The sequence below is a fragment of the Canis aureus genome, chromosome 16 (assembly GCF_053574225.1).
Source record: "Canis aureus isolate CA01 chromosome 16, VMU_Caureus_v.1.0, whole genome shotgun sequence".
In the NCBI taxonomy this organism is placed as follows: Eukaryota; Metazoa; Chordata; class Mammalia; order Carnivora; family Canidae; genus Canis; species Canis aureus.
In genome coordinates, this window is record NC_135626.1 from 58,452,954 (window position 1) to 58,477,802 (window position 24,849).

The window sequence follows — 24,849 nt, forward strand, 5'->3', positions numbered from 1 at the left end:
TTTGTACTATTTAGTCCTCTAGAAGTGAGGAAGGACTATGAGAGAGGGTCTGAGAGAGTGAGGCCTCTCCCCAACTGTTGGAGAAGCTCCTCCTAATCCTTGTATCCCCAGGCTTGTGCCCATCCGCTTTTAGGTAAACAGTTGGTCTTTCTGAAACAACATCACCATTTCTGATATTTCCCTCCCGGTAGCAACTGGGAATGATTAGCATTTTCTGTCTGCTCCTTGACCTATTGTGATGATGGTTGAGACACCTACCCCCTTGTGTGAGGTAGGTTTGCTATACTGTATACTGAGCATCAGTACAACTGTGCCTATTGAGGAAACATTCTTTAGGGAACAAACTTTTTTTTTTTTTTTTTTAATTCTTGAGAGACACAGAGAGAGGGGCAGGGACATAGGCAGAGGGAGAAGCAGGCTCCCTGTGAGACTCAATCCCAGGACCCCACAATCATGACCTGAGCCAAAGGCAGACGCTCAACCGCTGAGCCACTCAGATGCCCCACAAACATTTCTTTTTCAAAGAGAAAGTCTAATTCCATCACTCCAGGCCTGGGGAATACAGGCCAAGTTTTGTGATTAAAAGTTGCTTTGAAACTAACTGAAGCCTTCAAGGCAACATAGTAGAACTTCGGAAAATTGTACCAAATTATAATCAAAACGGTAGTATATCCAAAAATATAGCATGAGCTGTTCCAAATTTGAGCTGATTCTGAGATTGGATCGAATTGTGTGCAACCATTGAAATAAGCCCATGAAAGGCTGTGGGATGATGCAAATAACACATTTACCAAGGAAGAAAGTTTGGGCACCAGTATGCAAAAGAGAGAACAAGTTTGAGCCCTAGGTACTGCAAATGCCACTCCATTCTATGTCAAGTAAGGAGCCCAGGCTTCACTCATCGGAGCATCCAAAGCTGAAGGGCAGACCTGTGGCTTAGGTCAAGGGTGACCATACCTCTGCTTGGGCTTGCGGAATGAAGATGGCCAGTAGTGGTCTTCTGTCTTCATATTTGGGGTGTGGGGGCCTTAGAGCCCATGCACAAGATAAACCTGAGGAGCTGCCAAGTGCTGGAGCTTCAGTGTGGAGGGAGAGGAGGGTGTGTGGGCCCCCAGAGCCTTTGTGTGTACAGTAGCTGACCTTTGCCTAAAGCTGGAAGGCCTCCTGGGGAAGTTGGCTAGAGAAGTGAGGTACTTCGCTGTCACCCCTTCTGGAATACAGCAAGCTAAACAACAAATCCCCTGAGAACAAGGAAGGACAGCAGGGTTTAGGGGCGTGGGGGCAGAATTGGGAAGATTGTTAATGTGTCTTGTGCCCAGGTTTTCTCAGTACCGCGTGAATGTTGCAAAGACGGGTCATTTATACTTAGGCTTTGAGTGGTGTGCTTTACTGTATTTTATTCAGTCATTGGAACTTCAGGTCTGGTTGTGGAATGAGAAGTGTTCTGAAAGTTTCTGTTCTTGGGACAGAACACAGAATCTGCCCTGAAGGTGACTTGTAGTTCTTTTGGCAGATGAATGTGGAAGGGGCGAGCCAGAACTCTCTGGCTCAGATGTCCTTAGGTCCAAAAATCATGAATGTCCGTGGTATCTCCAAGGTCTGTAAACAGTCTTCTGGGCTCCCCATGCCTTAACCCTGGTGCTGGCTTCCTCTCCTGTCTGAGCTGGCATCAGACTGTCTTCAGGCAGCAGCCTCAGACCCCTCCCAACTCTCCCTCTATTCCTGAACTCTTCTGGAATACTTAATTGATTTTTAATATTTTACATTTTTTTAAAGATTTATTTGAGAGAGAGAGAAAGCTCCTGCATGCACGGGGAAGACAGAGGGAGGGAGACAGAGTCAACTGACTCAACGTGAGGCCCTGTCTCATGACCCCAAGATCACGACCTGAGCTGAAACCAAGAGTTGGACGCTTAACCAATTGCGCCTCCCAGGTGCCCCGACTATTAATGATATTTTTGAGTTCCAAATCTTGAGTTTTGAATATTTTTGCCTTAAGTATGTGAAGTTTCTAAAATAGGATATGTCACCAAATGGACTAGAGGTGTCATTTACTTTATTAGCAAAGAGATTGGTATCATAAACTATCTTTTCCACCAGATGGCATTCCTTCCTACTTTGGCTTTTTATATTATTTTTTTTTAATTTTTTTTATTTTTATTTATGATAGTCACACAGAGAGAGAGAGAGAGAGAGGCAGAGACATAGGCAGAGGGAGAAGCAGGCTCCATGCACCGGGAGCCCGACGTGGGATTCGATCCCGGGTCTCCAGGATCGCACCCTGGGCCAAAGGCAGGCACCAAACCGCTGCGCCACCCAGGGATCCCTATTATTATTATTTTAAAAGATTTTATTTACTTATTAGAGAGACAGAGCACAAGCGGGGGAGAGGCAGAGGGAAAAAGACAAGCAACTCCCCAAACAGTCCCACAACCCCAACCCTGAATCACTAACCTGAGCTGAAGTCATACACTCAATTGACTAAGCCACCCAGGTGCAGCCTCTTTGGCTTTTTAAAATCTGCTTTTGATTTTTTTACCACAGCAGTTCTCAAAACATTTTGGTGTGTTTAACACAGTTAAAAACCGAGGATCCCAAAGAGCTTCACTTCATTTTGGTTTTATCTATTACTGTTTACTATCGTAGAAGTTAAAACAAAAATTTGAAATATTTGGCATTTTTGAAATATCCATTAAACCCATTATATAAGGGATCCCTGGATGGCTCAGCGGTTTAGCGCCTGCCTTTGGCCCAGGACGCTATCCTGGAGTCCCAGGATGGAGTCCCACGTGGGGCTCCCTGCATGGAGCCTGCTTCTCCCTCTTCCTGTGTCTCTGCCTCTCTCTCTCATAAATAAATAAATTAATTAATTAATTAATTAATTAATTTAAAAAATGAATGAACCCATTATATGTTAACATAAGTAACTATATTAGCAAAAAGTAACTATTTCTGAAACCCAAAAAAGTCAATGCAAAAACTGGCATTGTTTTGCCATTTTACGGGTGTCTTTAACGTCTAACGTCCACTTTGGTGGACAGCTAGGTTCTCACAACTGCCTCTTCGTTCAGTGTGTTGTGATGTTTTATTTTGGTTGAAGTGGTTGAAAAAAAATCTGGCTTTAGACACAGGTCATTGGAAAGAGGAGAAATTTTTTTTTAAAGATTTTATTTATTTATTCATGAGAGAGAGAGAGGCAGAGGGAGAAGCAGGCTCCCCACAGGGAATCCTGGGATCACACCCTGAGCTGAAGGCAGCTGAGCCACCCAGGCATCCCAAGGAGAAATATTTTAATAGCCCTCTAGGCGATTGATGATTGATTGTGGATCCAAGCAGTGATTTCCTAAAAAGTTACTCTCACCTTGGAATGTGAACTCTTTGTATTCTGCTTTATTCGAGTCCCCTCGGTGTGCCTGGCCCTCTGAATGGCTCTCTCATCCAGTCATGATATTCCATTCCACCTCAGGCAAAGTTGTTTCACTGAGTTGTGCAGATCTAGTGTTTGTTAATTACATTTGTTAATGACCTCACTAATCTCATCAGACAAGCCATTAAGTTTTGGGAAACTGCCCACTGTGGGGAATACACATTTTCCAAGATGCTTATTCTTACCTGATCTTGAATTTTATCATTACCAATAAATAGAGTTTTCCTTGATGTGACAGGCTTCATTTTTTAGAAAGTGTGTGCCAGCTACCCAAATCTGACCAACTGTAGTTGGTCTGTCAGCCATTCTTCCAAGTAAAAATGATGCTCTATGGAGAAAGCACCTAGATCAGCTTGTAATTCCCTCACCTAAGTGCTTTTCTTTGAGGTGTAAAGAGGTGTTGATGCGACATCTCATATCAAACAAAATGCAAAAAAAAAAAAAAAAAAAAAAAACGTGTACCCAAGGGTCAAGACTCAATAAGATTAATCATTTTAAGAAGGATATTCTTAAATGAAATTGGATTTTTTTTTTATTAATTTTTTTTTTAATTTTATTTATTTATGATAGTCACAGAGAGAGAGAGAGGCAGAGACATAGGCAGAGGGAGAAGCAGGCTCCATGCACCGGGAGCCCGACGTGGGATTCGATCCCGGGTCTCCAGGATCGCGCCCTGGGCCAAAGGCAGGCGCCAAACCGCTGCGCCACCCAGGGATCCCGAAATTGGATTTTTTTTTGTGATTGAGAGTATGCCTACGTGGGCAGCCCGGTGGCTCAGCGATTTAGAGCCGCCTTTAGCCCAGGACCTGATCCTGGAGACCCAGGATCAAGTCCCACGTCAGTCTCCCTGCATGGATCCTGCTTCTCCCTCTGCCTGTGTCTCTGCCTCTCTCTGTGTGTGTCTCTCATAAATAAATAAATAAAATCTTTAAAAAAAAGAGAGAGAGAGAGAGTATGCCTACTGCTAAAACTCACTGTAGCTGCCTTGATTTACTCCAAAGGGCCAGCTTTGTCCGCCCTTGCCCCTGTCAATGTACGCACAGTGAAAAGGCAAGGGATACCTTAATATTAGGGCAATAGTTTTGACCTTACAGACCCCCTGGGGTCCACAGATCAACTTTGAGAACCCCTATTTTTCAGAAACTAGACCTTTGGGTTGGGAATACTAAATAGGTGTTTGGTGACTGTTTGCATTGCTTTGGAAGTGTCCAGTGAGCTGTCAGCCATAGGGGGGCCTTGAGCTGCATTGAGGGGTAGAATATCCAGAGTAAGACGAGACAGCCCCAGGGTAGGAAGTTAAGGCTCTGGAGCCAGAGCTCTGTGTTGGAATGCCACCTTCCTTGGGGAAGTCTCTTAACCTCAGGGCTCGTCTCCCAGGAAACAAGCATCATAATAAAATATGCCTCATTTATTTAATGTGGATTAACTGAGTAAACGTGAACAGACAATTAGCTTAATGGTGTCTGGCATGTTGGTGTTTAGTGACGTTAGTTGCCACCACCAGTACGTCCCATGGCTCGCCTCCCAGGCTGGTCACTCTGTCATTGGGCCTGTCTGGGAATAGCGAATTCCACACGTTGAAACCGGAGAGCATTCAGAGGAGAGCAGTCCTAAATGTTGAAGAAACTAGAAACCACATGCCATGAGAAGCTAGGGAGCTAAGAGGAGCAACCGGGAAAGAGCCTGCAGTTGTGTCTGCTGTGTGAAGGTCTGGTCCAGGAGGGGAAGTGAGAGCCATGTGCAGAACTTGAAGCAACACACAAGAATTACAGGGGACACATTTGCTTCACAAGGTAGTGAGCTCCCTGCTTCTGGACCTTTTTCAGACAAGTTTTAAGAAAGCATTTGTCAAGAATGTCCTAGAGAAACATGGATTTGGACTAACCCCCCAAGTGGTGTCCTGGGAGGGGGCTTGGGCATTATGGATAATCAAAGTTGAGTATCCTTCTCTAACCTCACTTATTACCTGCTGACTTTGGAAAGTAAAAGTGTAGAATACAAAGACTGGGAATTGCCCTAGTTTTTATCAGTGATGTTTGGGGTTACCTCTGAGCACAAAGTTCCCCATTTGGGGGTTGGAGTAAGAAATGGTAACTCCAGATCCACCTCTGGGGGGAGCCCTTGGTCCTGACCCATCACCCTGAGGAGCCAAGATCGAGCTCTGGGGTGCTGAGTTTGCCCCTAACTAGAGAAAAGGAGGTGGCTGAGCATTCCACGGGAAGCAGAATGCCTCAGCACTTGTGTTCCATCGCGTCTTTTTTCATCTAACTTCCAATTTTCTGGTCTCACCTCTGCAGTCAGCGGCCTGACTCAGATCTGATTACTCAACAGAAGGTGGCACTGCTGTCCTAGAAAAAAACAGACCGGAAGTGGCAGGCCTCTGCTCAGCTCTTTACTGTGTGGGGACAGGGGTGCCAGATGGCTTAAGTGTTTCCTCCATCTGTTTGCCCTTGGCATATGGGTTTCCTTTTCCCACTCTCCTTTGTCCGTGTTCTGTGTCGGCTACACTGGAACGTTTTCCCTTGTTTTTTTTCCCCTGCTCCCACAGTTCCTGTGGATGGAGGTATTTCCACTGGCTTACTGTCTCTGACCCGCCCTTCCGTTGAAAACAAACACGGGCATTGATGACCTGGCATGGAAAAGCTGGAGCGGCCCGCTGCCAGCTAACTGGGAGGGCTGGCTACACTTTTTGGGGTGGGATTGCCGGCCTCCCTGAGGTGCTGCAGTCCCAGCTTTGACCCAGGGAAAGAATCCTCTTGGCCCAAAAAGCAAACATCTGTCAAAACAAAATAGCATCTCTGGGTCAAGGAGGTGGCATCGGGTGGGAGAAAGTACAGTTCCGGCATTTTTTTAAAGGTGTGTATAACCCTAATTACATAAATTATTTCTTTTTTTTAAGATTTTATTTTATTTGAGAGAGAAAGAACTTGAGTCAGGGTGGGGAGGCAAAGGGAGGGAGAAACAGACTCCCTGAAGAGCAGCGAGCCCAACATGGGACTCCATCCCAGGACCCTGGGATCAGGACCTGAGTCGAAAGTAGACTCTTCACCACCTGAGCCACCCAGGTGCCCCCCCCAAAAAAAACATTTTTGAGACTCTTTGACCCTGAAAATAGTGAGGAATTGTGGGGTCATTCCTTTGATCCAGGTTAGTGGACTTGGAGTCAGGAGACCTAGATTGAGCACTGGCTTGGCTCCCCTCCAGCTGTGGGACTACTGGCTCATGGCTACAGCTGCCTCAGTTCATCTGTAATGCCTCCTTTACCAGATGATGTGACATGTGTAGACGTCCGGTCCATGGTCTAAAATGCAGTTGTTGGCAGCCAGTTTTAACAAAACTGGGTCTGGTTGGATGCCCTCATCCTGTAGGTCAGAAGTTACCACATTTTCTCGGTTCATGGCACCCTTGGTGTCTCAGGAATTTTTCACAGAACTCTCATAGGCCAAAAGAAATACCTCACAATTAGCTGCAAACAATCAACATTACTCTTCTCACAATTTGGTAGCCACTTGAGGTAAAGGTAACATGTGAATTTGTGTGGTATTTGATAGATGTTGAGTAATGCTGTTTTTCCCTTGAAATTAATTACTTTAGGGCAGTCCTGATGGCCTAGTGGTTTGGCGCCTCCTTCCGCCTGGGGTATGATCCTGGAGACCCGGGATCGAGTCCCACATCAGGCTCCCTGCATGGAGCCTGCTTCTCCCTCTGCCGGTGTCTCTGCCTCTCTCTCTCTCTGTGTCTCTCATGAATAAATAAAATCTTTAAAAAAAAAAAAAACAAGTGAAAATGATAAGGGCTTTTTAAAAAATTAATTATTTATTTATTTTGAGAGGAAGAGAGTGGAAGGGGGTGGGGGCAGAAGGAGAAAGAGAGTCCCAAACAGGCTCCACATCTAGTGCAGAGCTGCCCATCATGGGACTCGATCCCAGGACTCTGAGATCATGACCTGAGCCGAAATTAAGAGCCAGACTCTCAACTGACTGAGCCAGGCGCCCCTGCCTTGAAATTTTTAAATGTCATTTGTACCTTTGTGAGTTTGCTACAGTTCCTAACAGTTCCCAAACTGGCAGTTTAGGAACTGCGTTGGTAGATTGTCTCGGAGTTCCAGAACACTGGGACTTGGTAAGGTTCTCACCCTCCCCGGAGGCCTGGCTCAGCGTAGTGCGCAGTACAGTGACTGTACCTCACACACTTGAATTCCCTTAAGAAGGTCAAGTGTCTCAGTCACCATTTGTTATGAATTGGCTTGAAGTCTAGAGGAGGGATTTGCGATGGGTAGAGCTGACTCAGTAATCTCCTACTTCCTTTCCTGTCCTCTCCAGCCTCTCCCTGGACCCAGCATTATTATTGATCTTTTCAGGCTTCATTGATCTGGAGCCTGGAAACTGCCTATGGAGCTTGTTTCCGAGGAATTTGTTACTGACTACTGATTTTTAGGAAGAACTTTCAGGAGCCTACCAGCAATTGTACGTGGGCAGCACTTCCAGTTGAAATCCTCCATTCTATTCATCGACCATTTAAGGAAAGAGACTCCAGAACGTGTTCTGGCTATAAATTGTAAAGAATACTTAAGAGGGACGGGCTCTGGGGCTCCTGGGTGGCACAGTTGGTTAAATGTATGACTCCTGGTTTCGGCTCAGGTTGTGATCGAGCCCCACATCGGACTCCGTGCTCAGTGCCGAGGCTGCTTGAGATTCTCTCTCTCTCTGCCCCTCTCTCCCATGTTCATTTTCTCTTCCTCTCCCTCTCTACCTCAAATAAATAAATTTTAAGGTGGGAAGGCAGGTTGTATGGTGTGGCATAGGAACCATGAGTCCCTTTCCAGCCTTCACGGTGGTTATTGTGTGCCTTTGCATTGTGAGCTTCCAGACAACCCATGCTTGTGGAATGTTCTGAGAATTATTTTTCAGGATAGTACAGCAGAGCTTATCTGTTAGAGCATAATGTAGACTTTTTCTTAGAAGTCTTTGACATCTGATGGGGTTATATGGTACGGTTTTTCTGGTGTTTATCCTATCAAGGTTTGTTTTTGTTTTTATTTTATTGCCAAATTATTACAGTAGCAGGAATTTAATATTTAGTTAAAATATTCCACAGTCCTGACAGTGCATTCATTTACATTCTTCTGTACTTTTATGTTTGCCTATATAACAGCATATATAGTTTGCATCTAGTTTTGTTTCCAACTGAGTAATGAACATTTTCAGAACTAATAATGGGACACAAGTGAAAATTTAAAAGCTAAACACTTAAGAATCGAATGGGACTTGAGTTATATCTCAATGAAACCGCTCTAAGAAAAAAAATTTTTGTCCTTGTTTAAATACTATCAAAGGGGAATGATAAAAGGTTGAGATCCAGCTTTTATTTTAGGGGTGAGACCAGTCATTAGCACACTTTTCACATCAGTTCCCATAGCTCTTCTCAAATGAGCCAGCTAGAATAGAAACCAGAATTAGTACACTGTAGTAGCAAAAACTATTTTATGTTTAAAGTTGTTACTGAGTAAGATTGCATGTAAGCAATTTCTTTTTGATTAGACTCTCTGGACAGAACACATACTGTACTCTTTATGTGGGTCAGAAGAAATAACTATCTATCTATCTATTTATTTATTTATTATAACTCGTTTTTTATTTTTTAATTTTTATTTATTTACTTATGATAGTCACAGAGAGAGAGAGAGGCAGAGACACAGGCAGAGGGAGAAGCAGGCTCCATGCATTGGGAGCCCGATACGGGATTCGATCCCGGGTCTCCAGGATCGCGCCCCGGGCCAAAGGCAGGCGCCAAACCGCTGCGCCACCCAAGGATCCCTATAACTCGTTTTTTAAAACTTGAGTTCTCCTCACAGTCCTCATGATCGTTCACCCGTTAAGGGAGGAGGGCTTAGTAGCAGTCAGAATTTGGTAGCATTCCTTCTGTAAGCTCCCAGGAAGTCTCTAGACTCAGGGCCAGGGGAGAACCCATCCCACCCACTGTTAATATGATTAAGTCTTCAGTACCAGCCATTCCATTCAGGTCAACTCAGACATTACTCGCTGGAACACTGGGGACCCTTGAGCTCTTTCCCCTAATCGTTATAGTTAAAAGGTAACACTTCTGGCTGTCCTCTCCTTAAGTTGAGAGCTTAACTTCTTTGTTCTGTGACCTACTATGGAGTCATTCCTGGAAAGATATTTTTCCTCATTAGTCGTTGATGCTGGCTTTCCCCAGTGGTTGAACCAAAGGCTTCATAGAAACCGTTATTATCTGCCACTTCATAGTCTAGAGGGAGGATATTGGGAAGCAGTGTTACTAGGCTTTGGGTCAGATAGACTCGGGTTGCAGCATTGCTACTTCTGGGCGAGAAGCCACTTCATTGGATTTTGCCTCAGTTTAGTCCTCTATGAAATAGGAATAATTTTGTCTGCCTAATGGGGTTACTGGGAGGTTGGATGGTATGTGTTAGCTTCTAGTGTGGTGTTGTTCAGGGCGTGGGAGGGAGAATATGTACTTGGTCCCTCCATCTTGGTTTTGTCATTTTACCTTCCTCCATGTTCTGCCTCCTATACCTCATGATCCTTTGAGTGCTGATTAGGGAAAAGAAAAAAAAAAAAAAACTTACAGCATGACTCACCTAGGACCAGAGAAGGAAATGGCCCTTGACCATTGCTGGATTGGGAGCCATCCACTCTGAACTTCTTGTTGGAAGTTGTAACGTGGCCTTTGAACTGTTGAGAATGCCCAGGCTGACTTAACATTCGAGTTTCCTTGCTCTCACCACAATGAACAGCCGGATGGCGTTCTTCAGTCCTCATGCTTTAACAAGGCAAGGGGTGCCCTTGCAGAAATAGGCATGGAATTTCATGGAAATGAAATGGTCATGGAATTTCCATGCTGGGGAGAACCCATCCCACCCCAGGCTGGGATCTGTAGTTCTAAGTGGTGATCCGATCATTTTAAGTGGTGATCTGATCTGAGTAACAGACAAGACAGAGATTGGGAGAGGGGGTGGGTGTAGGCTGTAGCTCTTTTGTAGAGGGAAGTAGCTCTTTTGTTGTCCAGATTGAATTCCAAGCTAGGTCCTTTGTCTAGCCACCTTCCAAAGAAGGCCTGGCTACATCTTTTTTTTTTTGTTTTTTTTTTTAATTTATTTATGATAGTCACACAGAGAGAGAGAGGCAGAGACACAGGCAGAGGGAGAAGCAGGCTCCATGCACCTGGAGCCCAACGTGGGATTCAATCCCGGGTCTCCAGGATCGTGCCCTGGGCCAAAGGCAGGCCCAAACACCACTGCACCACCCAGGGATCCCCGGCCTGGCTACATCTTTTTTTTTTTACATCTTAAGCTGAACACTGCTGGTAGAAATGTAATTGCTGGAAGTTGTGATCTCGTGCAGAGGAGAACAACCATTATTCTCCCTCTGACCCCCCCCCCCCTTGGCTCCACTGACCTGCCAGCAGGGCCTTCTTGACTGCACTTGCACCAAGTCAACTGAAGCTCAGACTCCCAGAAGCCTCACCCTGTTCCTTTGTGGTTCTTCAGCCAGAAGGAGCCCCTGCATGCCCAGTCGGCCCGCCTTCAGCAGTGCAAGCCCCAACATATTTCTCCCCTTCAGGCCCAGATGCCACAGATTACTAACCAAGGTGTGGCTGGGTGCCTCCTTCCCTAGTCAGGATTTATCTTTTTGAAACTCTGTGATGCAGAAAGCAAGCTGCCTGTCCTTCGGGATCCAGCACTTCCCACCCTCATTCTGTGTTCTAATCCTTGTCCCTTGAAACGATGCTGTGCTAAGATTTTGTTCATTTGCATTCCTAACTTTGGAGTTAAGTAAATGTTTTCTAAACCGTGCTTTAAAGGTACTGGCTTTGCTTCTGGACCTGTAAATCGTTAATTCTTCTTCCTGCCAGTATGTAGATGGCAGCCAGTTCACCTTTCCAGTCTCCTGGCTTTCTGGCATACGTTACTTTTGTCCTACATGTTAATCTTAACACCTCAGTTTGGTGGCTGACCTCTCAGTTGGGATAATGCTATTGTAATTTGGTGACCATGTTGAGTTGTGTCAGAAAGACTTCACTTTTCTGCCCTCAGACTCACAAAGCTATTTCCTATGTCTTTGCCTGACTCCAAGCCCTTCCACCCTGCCCCAAATAACAACTTGAAGTATAGAAACACTTTTTATTGGAAAACCTTTAAGAAAAAAATGCAACCTGACCCACTACTGAAGGCTTAATTCAAATTCTTTTTTTTTTTTTTTTTAAGATTTTTTTATTTATTCATTGAGAGAGGTCAGGGGGCAGAAGGAGAGGAAGAAGCAGACTCCCTGCTGAGCAGGGAGCCCAATATGGGGCTTGATCTCAGGACACCAGAATCATAACCTGAGCTGAAGACAGATGCTTAACCAACTGAGCCACCCAGGCATCCCTTAACTCAAATTTTTTATGTAAGATGATCTCTATACCCAAACACAGACACCCCAGGTATAAGAGGGAGGAATGGAATGGCCCTCTTCAAACAATTTGTACTACTTTCAAGAAGCTCAGAGTCTTCAGATGTCTTGAATCAAATATGAGATTATACTTGGAATAGTCAGATAACAAAGTCTCTCCTTTGGAATGGCTCCTGGCCAGAGCCTTGCATTTACGTTGAAGTCTGGTTGGTTCCATGTGACAGAGCATCAGCACCACGTTGAGCAATATTGGCTTTGTTGAGCTAAATTTTTCAGATAGGGAAAAGAAAGTCTTTTCCTCTTCAGTCTGCAAGGCCAGGTTGAGAGCTAGCTTAATTTGTCTTAGCGGATGCCTGTTTAACCCTTCCCTATAGAAACCTCTGCTTGGGGAACTGAGCCTTCCTGTCAGTAAGCTGGGAGTATAGGTGAGTCCTTTGGATCCAAAGTGGCCCCACCAACTTCCGCCCATTTTTCTGATAAGTTGACTGTTTCCATCCCCAGGCCGGCAGTGTGCCATGGCAGTGACCCAATCCTGGCCAACAGGATACAACTGAAGGAAATGTGCTGGTGACGGGCTTTCTCCAAGGCTCCCCTGTGTGTGTGTTAGGATAAAACAGGGCATAGACACTGGGCGTCTATGACATGGAGGGCTGTCCTGTGCAGCATGGGGATCAGTGACTTCTGCTGAGCCTTGGGGTTACTGGTAGTCCTCACTATGCCTCATCCTTGCCCGTTAAATCACAGTAATTTTTTTCTGGAGCTTGGAGGTATTTTGACAGAAGTTCCAGAATTGCTGCTTCTTGGCAACCCGAAGTGGCTCACACATTCATCTCATCTTGATGCCTTCAAGGGGCTTCCTAGGCATACTTATCATTTTGGAAACTGCAGTGCTGTCCGCCCACACTTCATGGTACTGTCTGAGAATCAGATGGTCTCCTTGAAGTGCTTAGCATAACACAATTAATTCCCTGAGATTGAGTTGCCCATTGTTTGGCCCACTGCCTGGTATACAATAAATGCTCGATAAATGATCTATGGATAAGTAAATGAGTTAACTATATAATAATTATTTTTGTTTTGGGATTAGGAGTGACAAGCTAGATTTTTTTTTTTTAATTCAGTATTGATGCCCCCGCCACCTTCTTCTGCCTGTCTCTCATCAGCTTTTTGTCGCCAAGTCTGGCCTCTTTCTTAGTCCATCTCTGCTGCCTCCCTGTCTGGCATTGAGTCGCACATTGACACTAACTGTGGACTTAAATAGGTCCAGAGTCTGGGGGCGGGGGGAACCGGGCTGAGGAATGGACCACTGGCCCATTAGAAAGGAGAGTGTCTCTACATATGTGTGTGTGTGTTTCATCAATGTTGAGCAATGTTTAAGCACCTGTTGTGGGCATGGCACTAACCTGCAGGTGCTGGGAGCATAGTGTTAACTAAGATAGAGCCCAGAATAGAGCAAATGTCCTCATCAGCTGGGTGGGAGTGGGGCGGAAGAAGACTTCCTGGAGCTGAGGACTGAGGCCTCAGTGAGGCTTACTTGCAGCAAGAATAGGGAGGATGTGTTCCAGGGAGCGGGCTTTCCCCAGGCCCTGGTGCGGCTCTGTGCTGGGAGGAGGAGGCTGACATGGCTGCAGGGAGTCCCCCAGGGCCTCGAGCCCCAGAGAGGAATCACTGCTAAGTGAGATTTCACCAGGACTTAATAACTACTTGGCCAGTCCCAGATCTGAGAGAATTGAAGGTTTGGAAGGCATTGTTTTACTAATCTGCGTCCCCGGCTGCCACCCTACTTTTAAGAAGCAAGATTACGTCATTTATCAGAAAATGTACAGTCTGTAGCATTCTTCCCCAGCAGTGGGGAGAGGCTGCCCTCTGCCCTCTTCTCAGAGTGCTCTCTCTGAGCCTAAGCTCCCAAAGCTGGGCCGAAAAAGCCACGTTTAGGTTGGACAGAATCCAGCTGCTGGAGGCTGCATTGCTTTGTCTCCATTTGGACACTGGGCCCTTGAGCGTGCTTTGTGAGGCTGGCTCTGGGACGGATTGATGGAGTATTGTTGGCTGTAAATAAACCTCCATTCTCACGACCAGGATCTGGTACTTCTCTGCTGAGCAAATCCTCCCAGCTCAAATGGCCGCTTATCCCACGTCATGGAGCCATATTGTGTCTGCTTCCTTCCTCTGATCAGAAGCAGTTTCTGAGTAGCTGGACTTTTTTGTGTTCTCTGCAGAGGGAACCACATTCCAGGTTCTACAGTCCCTGAGAACAGGGTTTCTGTCATGGCTGCTGCCTTCTTATGGGTCTCAGACACAGTTGATTAAGGAACCAAAGTTGGGTGGGTTCAGATCTCTGACTTCATGGCCATCCTCTGGGCTGCTGTGGCCACTTTGTGTCCTGGTGCCCCGGTTGGTGAGGCTTTAGGCTCAGGAGGAGCCTCGGGAGGTTAGAGGAGTGCACAGTCAGCCAGGGAGACCTTGCCACAGAATTGGTGTCTTTGACCAGCTCAGCACTCATTTCCCGTGTTCTCACTTGGCTTCTTCAGGAGTTGTGTGTTTTTATTTTTCATGTCTTCATTGGACTTGAACTAGACAGCTGAGGTGGTTTACCTGGTCTTTTCCCCTAGGACCTGTTAGATGAGATGCTTTGTTTTCACCTTCCCGGTGAACTGCCGGGGAGCCCCTCAGCCTGCCACACCTGAAGGCCATGCACTGTCACCTCCAGGTCTGTGCAGGTTTCTGGACATGCCTCCTGGTTGGGTTCCATGCCTCCTGCCTGGGTTCAGGACTTTGACCAACTGAGAATATCCACCTGGAGGCCAGGGGGATGGATTCCTACAAGTCAAGACAGGGACCCCCGTGGGTTCCAAAACACCACCTCGGGGGAAGAAAAGGAACAGTGGCTTCTTGTTGCTTTTTACTTGTATCCTCCTAACTGTTCCTTTCAGCCTCCTTAAGGGGATAGAGAGAATCTATGGCAGGTTTGTATAGCCATTGTCCTGAACCACTGGCAGTTTAATAATGTGAATCTTTCATCTCTCTCCTTAGCTCTGTCATATGAAATACTTCATCAGATGTTTTTCATGGGTGGTTTCCAAAATAACTACCATGGGTGCTTGGTTCATTTTGTACTGAATTCCTGGTATCTGAGGCATGACTGGGAGGAGAAGGGTGTCTTTCTAGGTCTTTGTATTGAGTGTGGACCACCTGTCCCCAGGCCTGTCTTCCCAACTGAGGCTGCTTTCATTGGATGAAATTTACCTCAAGGGACAGTTGAGGGTAAATGGTCCCAAAAAGCATCTTTGGGGTATTTGACAGTCATCCTCTCTGATCTCAGCAGACCTACCAACTCTCCTTCATTGCTGACCTTTCTTCAGCATCGTTTGAAGTCCTCGGCTCATTCCCCTTTGAAGAACACTGATGTATGGCACCAGGCCCTTCACGTAGGGCATAACTGAGCATACTTGTAATGCTCAGGGCAAGAGGTGGGATTAAACTGCTTTTGGATTCAAAAGAACGTCGGTTGTTGGCTTCTTTGGGGGCATCTTGGCCAGGAGTTCCACAGGCTCACACCCCAGCTTATTCATGTCAGAGGACAGAATTACATTCTAAAATCTAACAAGGTGTGGCCACCAGGAGGCACAGATTCCCATTGTTTCATTGTCCATGCCTAGGAGTCCGGTAGGTGGCTGTGACAGGGAGGAGGAGGATCTGAACAACCACAGATTCCAAAGTCTTTCCAGGAGACCTTTGTGAAAACCTCTGTGGTTTCCAGTCCTTCCAGTTCATGGTGGCTCATTTATATATTCAGTTTTTAGGATTCTCTTAAGGCAAAAGAATCTTCTTGCACTTCGAGTTGGGTCCATGGTTCATAGGTTGGTGCTTTGCATGGAGGGATCAGGGAGCTGAATTCCTCTGCAGTGATGGGGAGTGGGGGTTGTTTCTGGGGATGTTGGGTTTGGGGTTGAGTAAGAGTCCATAGCTCCATGGGGCTCTGAGTATGCCCTGGACACGCCCCACCCATGTATGTGCATGTGCGCATGCCTGTGCATGGTAAGAATAAAAAAAAAAGCAGAGCAGTTGGCAAATTGAAACCAACTATCAACTTTATCACTTTTTGTGTTTGTGTAGAAAGATTATTTTGAAAGAATGAGGAACCAAGCCAAAAAAGGAAAGACTGAAAGAAGAGAGAACACCTTCCTGTTGGTGGTTTTGCCCCAACATTGCCTTTCTCCCTGAGATGTGACTAAACATCCTCAGCTGAGCCAGGAGAGGACCTTGTGAAATGTGGGAATCCCCACCCCACCTCACTGGGGGCACAGGCTGCTTGGAGGCCCCCGGGATAGCTCACAGCCTTTCTTTCACCCTTCCCAAGGAACCCTCAAGAGAACAAGTATTTTCCCTTGAGAAGAGACAGGTTTGGTAACTGCGTTTCCTTGTCCCTCTGGGGTAGGCCGGGTAGGATTCCCACTTGGCCATCTTGCCTCCTTCTTCGGGCCAGCTGAGGGGCTGGTGCCCTGCTGTGCTTTGGGAAGGAGCCCCCAGGGGGCCTTTGAATGGTTAAGGTCCGTCCTCAGAATACCAGCCAACTGGTCTGGAAAGGGAGGGGAGGTAGAATGTACCCACAATCTTGTGCTGATGTTTTCTCACAATTAGCACCCAGAAAGCTGTCCCCTAGAGGGAATATTTAAGGACCTCTTACAGTCTTCGCGTTTTGTTGCTGCCACACTCTTTTTAACACTGGTTCCTTTGGAGTCACTGCTACAAAGGGATTCTTGTGGGGCCGCTGGAGACGGGCACTCTCTGTAGACCAGCTGATTGATGATCAACCTGAATTTGGCACAGCACTCCTCAGGCATGGCTCCCAACCCTCTGTTCCCTAGAGCAGGCCTGCCTCCCCTCTGCCCACCTGACTGGCAGGGGATGGAGTAAGGACTGGAGGAGATGGGTTGCTAAGCAGCCGGGCCTGGAGGATAGGCCCATCCAGGTTGAATGAATAGCTGCAGTGTTCAGAAGAGTGAGGGGTTTGGGCCTGTCCCAGAGTTGGGAGGGACTTTTTGGGGAAGCAGGCTAAGAACTACTACTCTGCTCTTGGCATGGAGCCATCGCACAGGAGGGCTTTTGGTGGCTGCCTGGCACCTTCCTTTCTGAAGTGTTAATTCTGATGTAACATCTCTTCGTGTAAGTGGAGTACACAGAGGTCTGCAGCTGTGTCCATGTGCCCATTTTACTTTGTTCCAGAATTGTTACTGTCTTGTCTCCTCCCCCACCAACCAAAGGAGAAAGAAATAAGATCCAGCAGCTTGTTGTGAGCACAGCTTCTGCCACTTTGCTCATTAGCATGTCGTGGCACTTGAGACCTCCTGATCTGACTGTGTGTAAGGGGCCGGATGTCCCCCCCGCCAGATGGGGAAGACAGGTGTGTTGTTGTTCTTGGACATTTGGGACGATGGAAGCAAGGGAAGGCCTCCCCACTGCCTGGGCTTGCGACGGGAGCTGGGACCGGAGCCTTCTCCGGGTGAATTTGGTTAGGTGAAGCACTTACTCTGAGCTTTGAAATACAGAGCAAATCCAGAAAAACGTCTGATAAGAAACCTTTGCTTTTAAAAGTTTCTGCACCCGGCCGTCGCTGAAGGACCTGTAGAAGTGGGTGTTGCAGGGCAGAAGTTTGCGTTAAGGATCAGAGAAAGCTTTTTCTTTGGAGAGATATAAAGCCAATGTAAAGCGCCAAGAGGTGAGCCAGGAGAGAAGCTGCCCTGTGCCAGGGCCGTCCTGGGGCCTGGTTCAGTCCCTTATTAACGGCCCAGTACCTGCCTGCTCCAGGGTTCCAGGAGCTAGCCCCTTATATAAAGTCTCCCTTTTTTGCTTAAACTGAAAGTAAGAAAAATCTCTTGGAAGTAGATAGTCTTCTGTGCTTTAGTCTTGCGAGTCTTATGTTACAAAGTTGCCACATTTTGCTTCCTCAGTACTGGGTAGGGGTGGCTGACCAGGCCCCATGGAGACAGCAGGCAGGGTCCAGGTGTACAGGTGACAGGTGGCTGGCATTTGCTCTCCTTGGCATCGGTAGGTACTGGTCCTTGCTGGGGGCTGTGGAGGAGGGATTGAAGCGGGCATCTGGACCATCTTGGCTGCTCTGATGAGGAAGGGGGTGTAGGAGGTTCAGGGGCCCCAGAAGGCCCCCAGAGCACCAGCTCACTCTTAGGTTCCTTGTGTTGCCTGCACCTTTTCTCCTCCCTTAAAATCCTTAGTGGTTTCAGTGAAGAGAGGAACTGAGGGTTAGGAGTCCCAGGCTTACCTCTTTGTATTTGTCTCTCGTTTACAGGATAATCCCGAAGTAGAAAAGCGAGATCCTCAGGAATTAGTTGGTAAGTACCCCAGGGGGAGCCTCAGGGGCAGATCTCTGAGCCTTGCCCAGAGCGAACTGGCTTCCAGCCATGCCCAGGCCTGCCACTGCCTGGGGCTTCTCTCTGCTTCAGCCAAGGCCACTGTTCTGCTGAGAGCCTTCTCTTCATGTGCTCTCTCAGGGCCTTTGGCATTTCCTAAGATGTCTGAGTAAGACACCCAGGGAACAATTCTTCTTTGAAAATCGGATTCATGGTGCATTTCATTGGGCTCTGGTCAGTTGCCAATGTTGTCAAGATGGATTGAGGGCCCCCTCCAGCTGGGAGCGTTCCCCTTGTGCCCTAGGCCTGTCCTCTGTCCTTGTACGCCCCCGCCCTGTTTTGCTGGCATATTCCTATGCTCAAGGAGCAAACATGTGGCCTCTGCTGGCACTTCACTTTGTCGCCAAGAGGGAACATGCCTCGTACATAGCCCCAGAGTCTAGGGCCTTTTGTGACTTGGGAGGGCAGGGCAGTTATGTTTGAAAAAATGGCACACATGTCATACCATTCCTGTGCTAACTCCAGCCTCCTCATCCTTTTTAGAAAGTCCCTCAACTCTTAGTTTGGTCATGGACTTTGTTTTTTTTTTTTTCTTTTAATTTTTATTTATTTATGATAGTCACAGAGAGAGAGAGAGGCAGAGACATAGGCAGAGGGAGAAGCAGGCTCCATGCACCGGGAGCCCGACGTGGGATTTGATCCTGGGTCTCCAGGATCGCGCCCTGGGCCAAAGGCAGGCGCCAAACTGCTGCGCCACCCAGGGATCCCCTGGTCATGGACTTTGTAACAGCTCTGCCAACACCTGTCCCAACCTCACGGAGAGGATGACCCTCCCTCCCTGTAGTGACTGAGCAGGGGTCCTGCTTATCCGGGCTTTGCTTCAAAGGTAGACGACAAAACCTACACCTGTGCTTCCAGATGGAGGCTTTGTGGCTTGCAGCCCCTTGGACCTGTCCTGTTTTTGGACAGGATCCTTTCATGGGATGTGGGAGGTTGGGGAACCATTCTGGTTTCCCTAACTAAAAGAATGGAAAATTGTTTCATTACATTTGTTTTCTGAGGAAGGCTTGGGTAGGAACAAACCACAATGAATAGCCCAGACCCTCAGCAGGATTCTGCCTTTATCCCCAAGTGTGAGTTTTTCAAATTCTATAAAAATCAGAATTTTCCTAGACCTTAGCATTCACTCCTTAGAAAAATGGCACTCAGAGGATGCGCTGGTCTGCTTTGCAGAGGAAGCAGAGCAAAGCCTCCTGCAAGCAGGGCAGACCGATTCCTCCCTTGGCCTCAGGCAAGCAGCATTTGACTTACTTCACTATAGTTTTGCCTTTTTTAGAATTTCATAAAAATCAGGATTTCTCAGCCATGGCACCCTTGACATTTTTAGCTAGATAATTCCTTGTGGCAGGACTGGCCTGTGTTTGACACGAAATTTTAGCATCCTCCGTCTCAGGATGCTCCTAGCTCTCCCCTCCCTCTACCAGATGTAACAGGGGAAAAATGTTTCTAGACATTGCCAGGGATCCCTGGGTGGCGCAGCGGTTTGGCACCTGCCTTTGGCCCAGGGCGCGATCCTGGAGACCCGGGATCGAATCCCACGTCGGGCTCCCGGTGCATGGAGCCTGCTTCTCCCTCTGCCTGTGTCACTGCCTCTCTCTCTCTCTCTCTGTGACTATCATAAATAAATTAAAAAATTAAAAAAAAAAAGATAGACATTGCCAAACATCCCCTCAGGGCCCCAGGGAGCATAATTGCCCCCCCCCTTTCCCGTTGAGAACCATGGATAGAATTGAAATTATCACCTTATTTTTTTGTCTGGCTTCTTTCACATACCATATATTTTTGAGATCCTTCCATGTTATTGGGCATATCCATAGTTTCATTTTATTGCTCAGTATATTCTTTCACTAGGATTACCCCCATCCATAATTTCTGTCTCCATTCACCACAGTAGGTCTTAAAGCCTCATACTCTTGTATCCTCCTACGTATTTCTCACTGACGAGGTAATAATTGAGCTCTGTCTGAACTCAGCTCCTTTTGTTAATCACTCTGGAGATAGGACTCTTGGATTGCTCCCCAGATATGGGCAGGATTTTCATATGTGTAGACAGCCGCAGGTTTAATGGAGCAGATGAAAGCAGAGAAGCCGACTCATGGGTCTCTCCAGCACTGTGGCCACTTGACAGAGCTGAATGCACATGCCCTGCAGATGCCCCACTGATGCCCCGTGGTCATGCCTGGAACAGTGGCCTGGGGTGGTAAGCCAGTTGGATTCTCCGTGGGTCTGGTGAACCAGAAAGCACGCCACTGCTTCCTGCTCCCAGCCCCACAGTACCCACTGCGCAATCCCACCCGCCTTGGGCACTCCTTACTCCCCACCATTACGTAACCCCAGCTGACTAGCTGCTCGGCTCAGATTCATACCTGGCAGCTATGGATACCATGACTGTTTCCTGGCTTGGGTGTGCACAGAGGATGAATCACCAAGATAGACTTCTCAGATCCTGAGTACAGCTGGCCTTCTAGAATGCCCCCAGCACACCCAAGAGCAGTTACAGTACCTGGAGCTGCGCCAAGTACCTGGACACATTTCTCCACGAATTTCCTAGGAAAACCGTTTGAGGCTTTGTGGCTGCTCAAATAACCATTTATGTGGGTTTGTGTCTTCTACTTCAAATCATGCTGGGACTTAGGAAAGAGAATCACTGAAATATTGCTCCAGGAAGCTATGGGAAAATTTTTACCTAATTTTCTGACTGGCCCTTCACTTGCCAGTTACTTTGTAGGAATTCTTTTGTTCCTAACCCAGGAGCTCTAAAGGGGCTCTCCCTTGCTGTCACGCTGTATACCACTGGAGCTTTAGTGTGGTTGGGTTGCTGAGCAACGGCATCACACCCTGTTTTTCTAAAAGGCTTTCCTGGCAAATGCCAAAGGGCATTCTTTGTCTCTCTGTCATGTACACATCTACTCTCCACCCCAAGGGAGTGCTTCACCCTCCATGTGCCCAGAACCTACCCAGTCTCTCCTTGCTTTTGCCCTCCAGAAATAACAAGTACCAGCTCGCCCTGGCCAGTTCCACTCTCAGCTGGCCTCTGCAGCCTGCTTGGACCTCAGGCTGAGAACCCCAGTCTCTCCCAGGGCTGAGAAGACTGGGGAAGTCAAGATGAGACTTGAACTCCAGCCAGATGTGGGTGCCATCATTGCTTCAGGAGTCAGGAGATGGAAGGGACCAGGCAAAGAGGAGCATGGGGTCCCCTGGGGGAAACTGCTTCTGAGCTGCACTGGTCCAGCACAGGATCCTCGCCCTCACCAAAAGTGGCAGGTCTAGTGCTCTGCGGTTGTGGCATACCCAGTGAGAACCCGCTGCCGACCGTGGGAGTTGGCACAGGCAGCATGTGGAGACTCTGCCCCCACCTTGGGCTTTGCAGTGTACGCAGGTGTGTTTTGCAGCAACAGAGATTGGCAAAGCCCCCGGAGCCATATCCTCAGCCCTGAGTTCTTTATCATCGTAGTGAGACTCTGAGTAGAGATCAAAGTACCTTATCTGCTAAGAAAATATTAACCCAGCACAAGGAGAGAAGAAGGCAAGGCTGTGCTAGGTTCTCACCAGACAGTCCAGGTAGCCTCTCAGGGCTAAGAAATAGTGGCCTGGAGCCTGGCACACAGTGGCTACCCAGTAAGTACTTGCTGGGTGTTACTGGTGCTGTTTTGTTCATTCTTTCCCTTCATCCTGCCCCACCCCTCTCCGCCTGCTGTTTGCTCACTGTATGGTCCTTTTCATGAGAGAATGTTTTAAAGAGCACGGACAGAACCTTTTAACAAACGATGCATTGTCTGAGTGATCCAGAGCATACTCTACAGGCCCAGGGTGGCCAGAGGCTACAGCAAAAAGAACAGAGAATGCAGCATCTTGGGTGGGCAGTGGCAGATCTCTGAGGGGATTACCCCTTGGGAGTTGTGATTCTTCACCCCAGAATCAGACCTTTTGTTTCCAAGAATGAGGTGGACCAAAAGGACGGTTGATTGGTTTATTTTTGAAAGACAATAGCTAATAACACAGGTAATTTTTTTTTTAATACCATTTATGCACAAGGCAGTTTTTAATGTTTTGAATCCCAGAGCCTAGGGGGAACCCTGAACTCTTTCTCCTCTTATCTTGGGTAGGATGAGAAGGAGGACAGTAGAGTCCTGGGAGGGTGTCATAGGAATGTAGGGGAGCGGGGGGTGGGGGTTGAGGGGTGGGCTAGAGGGCTAGAGCTGGTTCACATTGTGAGCTGGTGGTGCTCCTCTTTTCCTGGGCCTGGGTCCAGCAACAAGAGCATTGGTACCGTAGAAACTGACACATGCTGCAAATCATAGCTCTTTCCCTGCCCCCCCCCCCCCCCAAGCAGGTTGTTAAATATTTACCAGCATACCTCAAACAGACCCTTTCCTGAAAAGTTTGCTGCTGGGATGCAGGAAACCACATTCTTGACACTTGTCCCCTCTACCTGAACAACTCTTCCACCTACTTGGCACACGCTGGCTCCTTCTGGTCATTTGACCTCAACTCCGATGACAGAGAAGCCACTCTGAGCACCATTTTACTGTTTCATAGCCTTTCCTTCTCCCTGAAAAGATCTGATGTGCCTTTTTTAAACTATCCATGTTTAGCCCCTGCCACCCAACATACATCAACAGAGTTCTTCTGTTCTCTCACAGCCTCCTTTTCTGAAAGAGTCCGGAACATGTCACCTGATGAAATCAAGATCCCGCCCGAACCCCCTGGCAGGTGTTCGAACCACTTACAAGTAAGTGTAGAGCTTGGCCGCCACAGCCCATCCTGTGTGGGGGAGAAGGCCTGGTCAGGTGTCCCGTTTGGTGTGACTTTAAGCCTTCTGTCAAAGAAACAGGCCGGTGGGCAGGAGCTCACATGTCCGGCTTACCTGTCAGGAGGTTGCTCTGAGCCCACTGCCAGCCTCTGCCTTACCTGTCAGGAGGTAGCTCTGAGCCCACTGCCAGCCTCTGCCACATTACCTGGTGTGCTGTTCTAACAGGACCCCAAGCTCATCCTCAGTGGGGTCCTGAGCCTAGGCAGAGAAAATACCATGATTTTCTGCAGTGAGCCAGTGGGGAACTCCTCTAAGAAACAGAGGGACCATTAGAATGGAAAAGAGATTATAGAAGTGTAAATACACAAGTGTTAATGCACCTGAGATTCCTGTCCTCCTCTCCTGACAAAACTGCATAGACTTAGCCGGAGGTTTTGAAATCCCAAGGATTTGGAGCATTTAATGCAGTTACTCCCTTGGGAGCAGGGCCTCAGGGGGCAGCTGGGGCTTGCAACTCCTTTTTTTTTTTTTTTTATTTGTTTATTCATTCGAGAGAGGCAGAGACATAGGCAGAGGGAGAAGCAGACTCCCTCTGGGGAGCCCGATACAGAGCTCCATCCCAGGACCCCTGGATCATGACGTGAACCAGAGGCAGATGCTCAACCACTGAGCCATCCAGGCCTCCTGGCTCCTTTTCAGCAGCTCTGATTGTTTCTCCTTAGCCTTCTGCAGGTTCCCCTGTGGGTAGAACCTTGTGACAGACACTGGGGCTGACACCCAAGGTTGCCCACTACCCGGTCCACCAACTCTGCCTTTGATCCCATAGGTTCTGCTGGCACCTCTGGCCACACCACAGCCCCAGGGAATCATCCTAATGGATGGATGACTAAGGGAACCTGGGGCAGCGGAATGCATCTGGCTGGGCAGGACTGGGGGCACAGTGCAGGTCCTCTTCCTTTCCCAAAAGTCTCCTCCCTTGGCAGAGCTGTCCACCCGGCAGCGTAGCACCTCACCTCCCTGCCAGGCAACAAGCCACAGCCTGTAAGGAGTCCAGCAATCTGCCAGAGATACCCAGCTTTCTCAGCCTTTCAGTTCAGTGTCTTTCTCATTTTTAGATCCTCCTAATGGTAGAAACCATGACATTAAGTGAACACTTTAGTTGACCTGAAATGGGAAAACCCATCTGATGGCCCAGGGAACCCAGCAAAGTAATCTGTAAGATACAGGTCGGCCTCGTTTCACCAAGCCTTCTGTGTGAGGCTTCCTTGCTTTGCCCTTGAAGAGAGAACGTTGAAGGTTGCCACTCTTGGTCGCCTCTCCCCTGGCAAATGTATTATAGACCTCTCTCTGCACTTCAGTGCTTCCTCTGGCCAGTCTCTGCAGAAAGATTCGGCCTTCTGACAAAGGGAGTGGATCACCTCTCCTGATGTTCCTCAAAGGGATTTCCAGCCCTGCCCACCTCCTCTTGCAGGTGAAGAGTGACCCAAGTGTTTTCCTTCTGGAGAGTTTGTGCATTTAGCCGCCACTAGTGGGGGAGGCTGCAGAGAGAACCTTGCCCTGGGCCAGCCCCAGCCTTGCTGGGTAAGACTGCTCCTCCTCAGAAGCGGCTCTGCCCCGAGACTCAGGTTTCTGCAGCCTCTTTCTGTGCTGGGTGGTATGGATGCCATCTTCTGCCCATTTCATCTCTGTGGGCCTTGAGAAACCTGTGGGACTGGCCGGGCTCCTGCCAGGTGATTCTCCTCTTGCCCATCAAAAGCCAAACCAGGGGATCCCTGGGTGGCTCAGCGGTTTGGCGCCTGCCTTTGACCC

The 24,849-nt window shown here is 47.9% G+C and overlaps 1 protein-coding gene across 3 annotated transcripts in view; it reads left to right on the forward strand.

The window, feature by feature from the left end:
- SAP30BP (SAP30 binding protein) overlaps positions 1–24,849 on the forward strand; it is a 36,182-nt gene that overhangs the window by 4,745 nt on the left and 6,588 nt on the right. For 2 of the 3 annotated variants that reach the window (XM_077854240.1, XM_077854239.1), the window contains 2 exons: positions 18,167–18,209; positions 22,931–23,019. In XM_077854240.1, the coding sequence (XP_077710366.1) occupies positions 18,167–18,209; positions 22,931–23,019 (132 nt within the window). Of the gene's footprint in view, positions 1–17,085; positions 17,264–18,166; positions 18,210–22,930; positions 23,020–24,849 lie in introns of all 3 variants that reach the window. The other variant, XM_077854242.1, reaches the window with a different exon arrangement.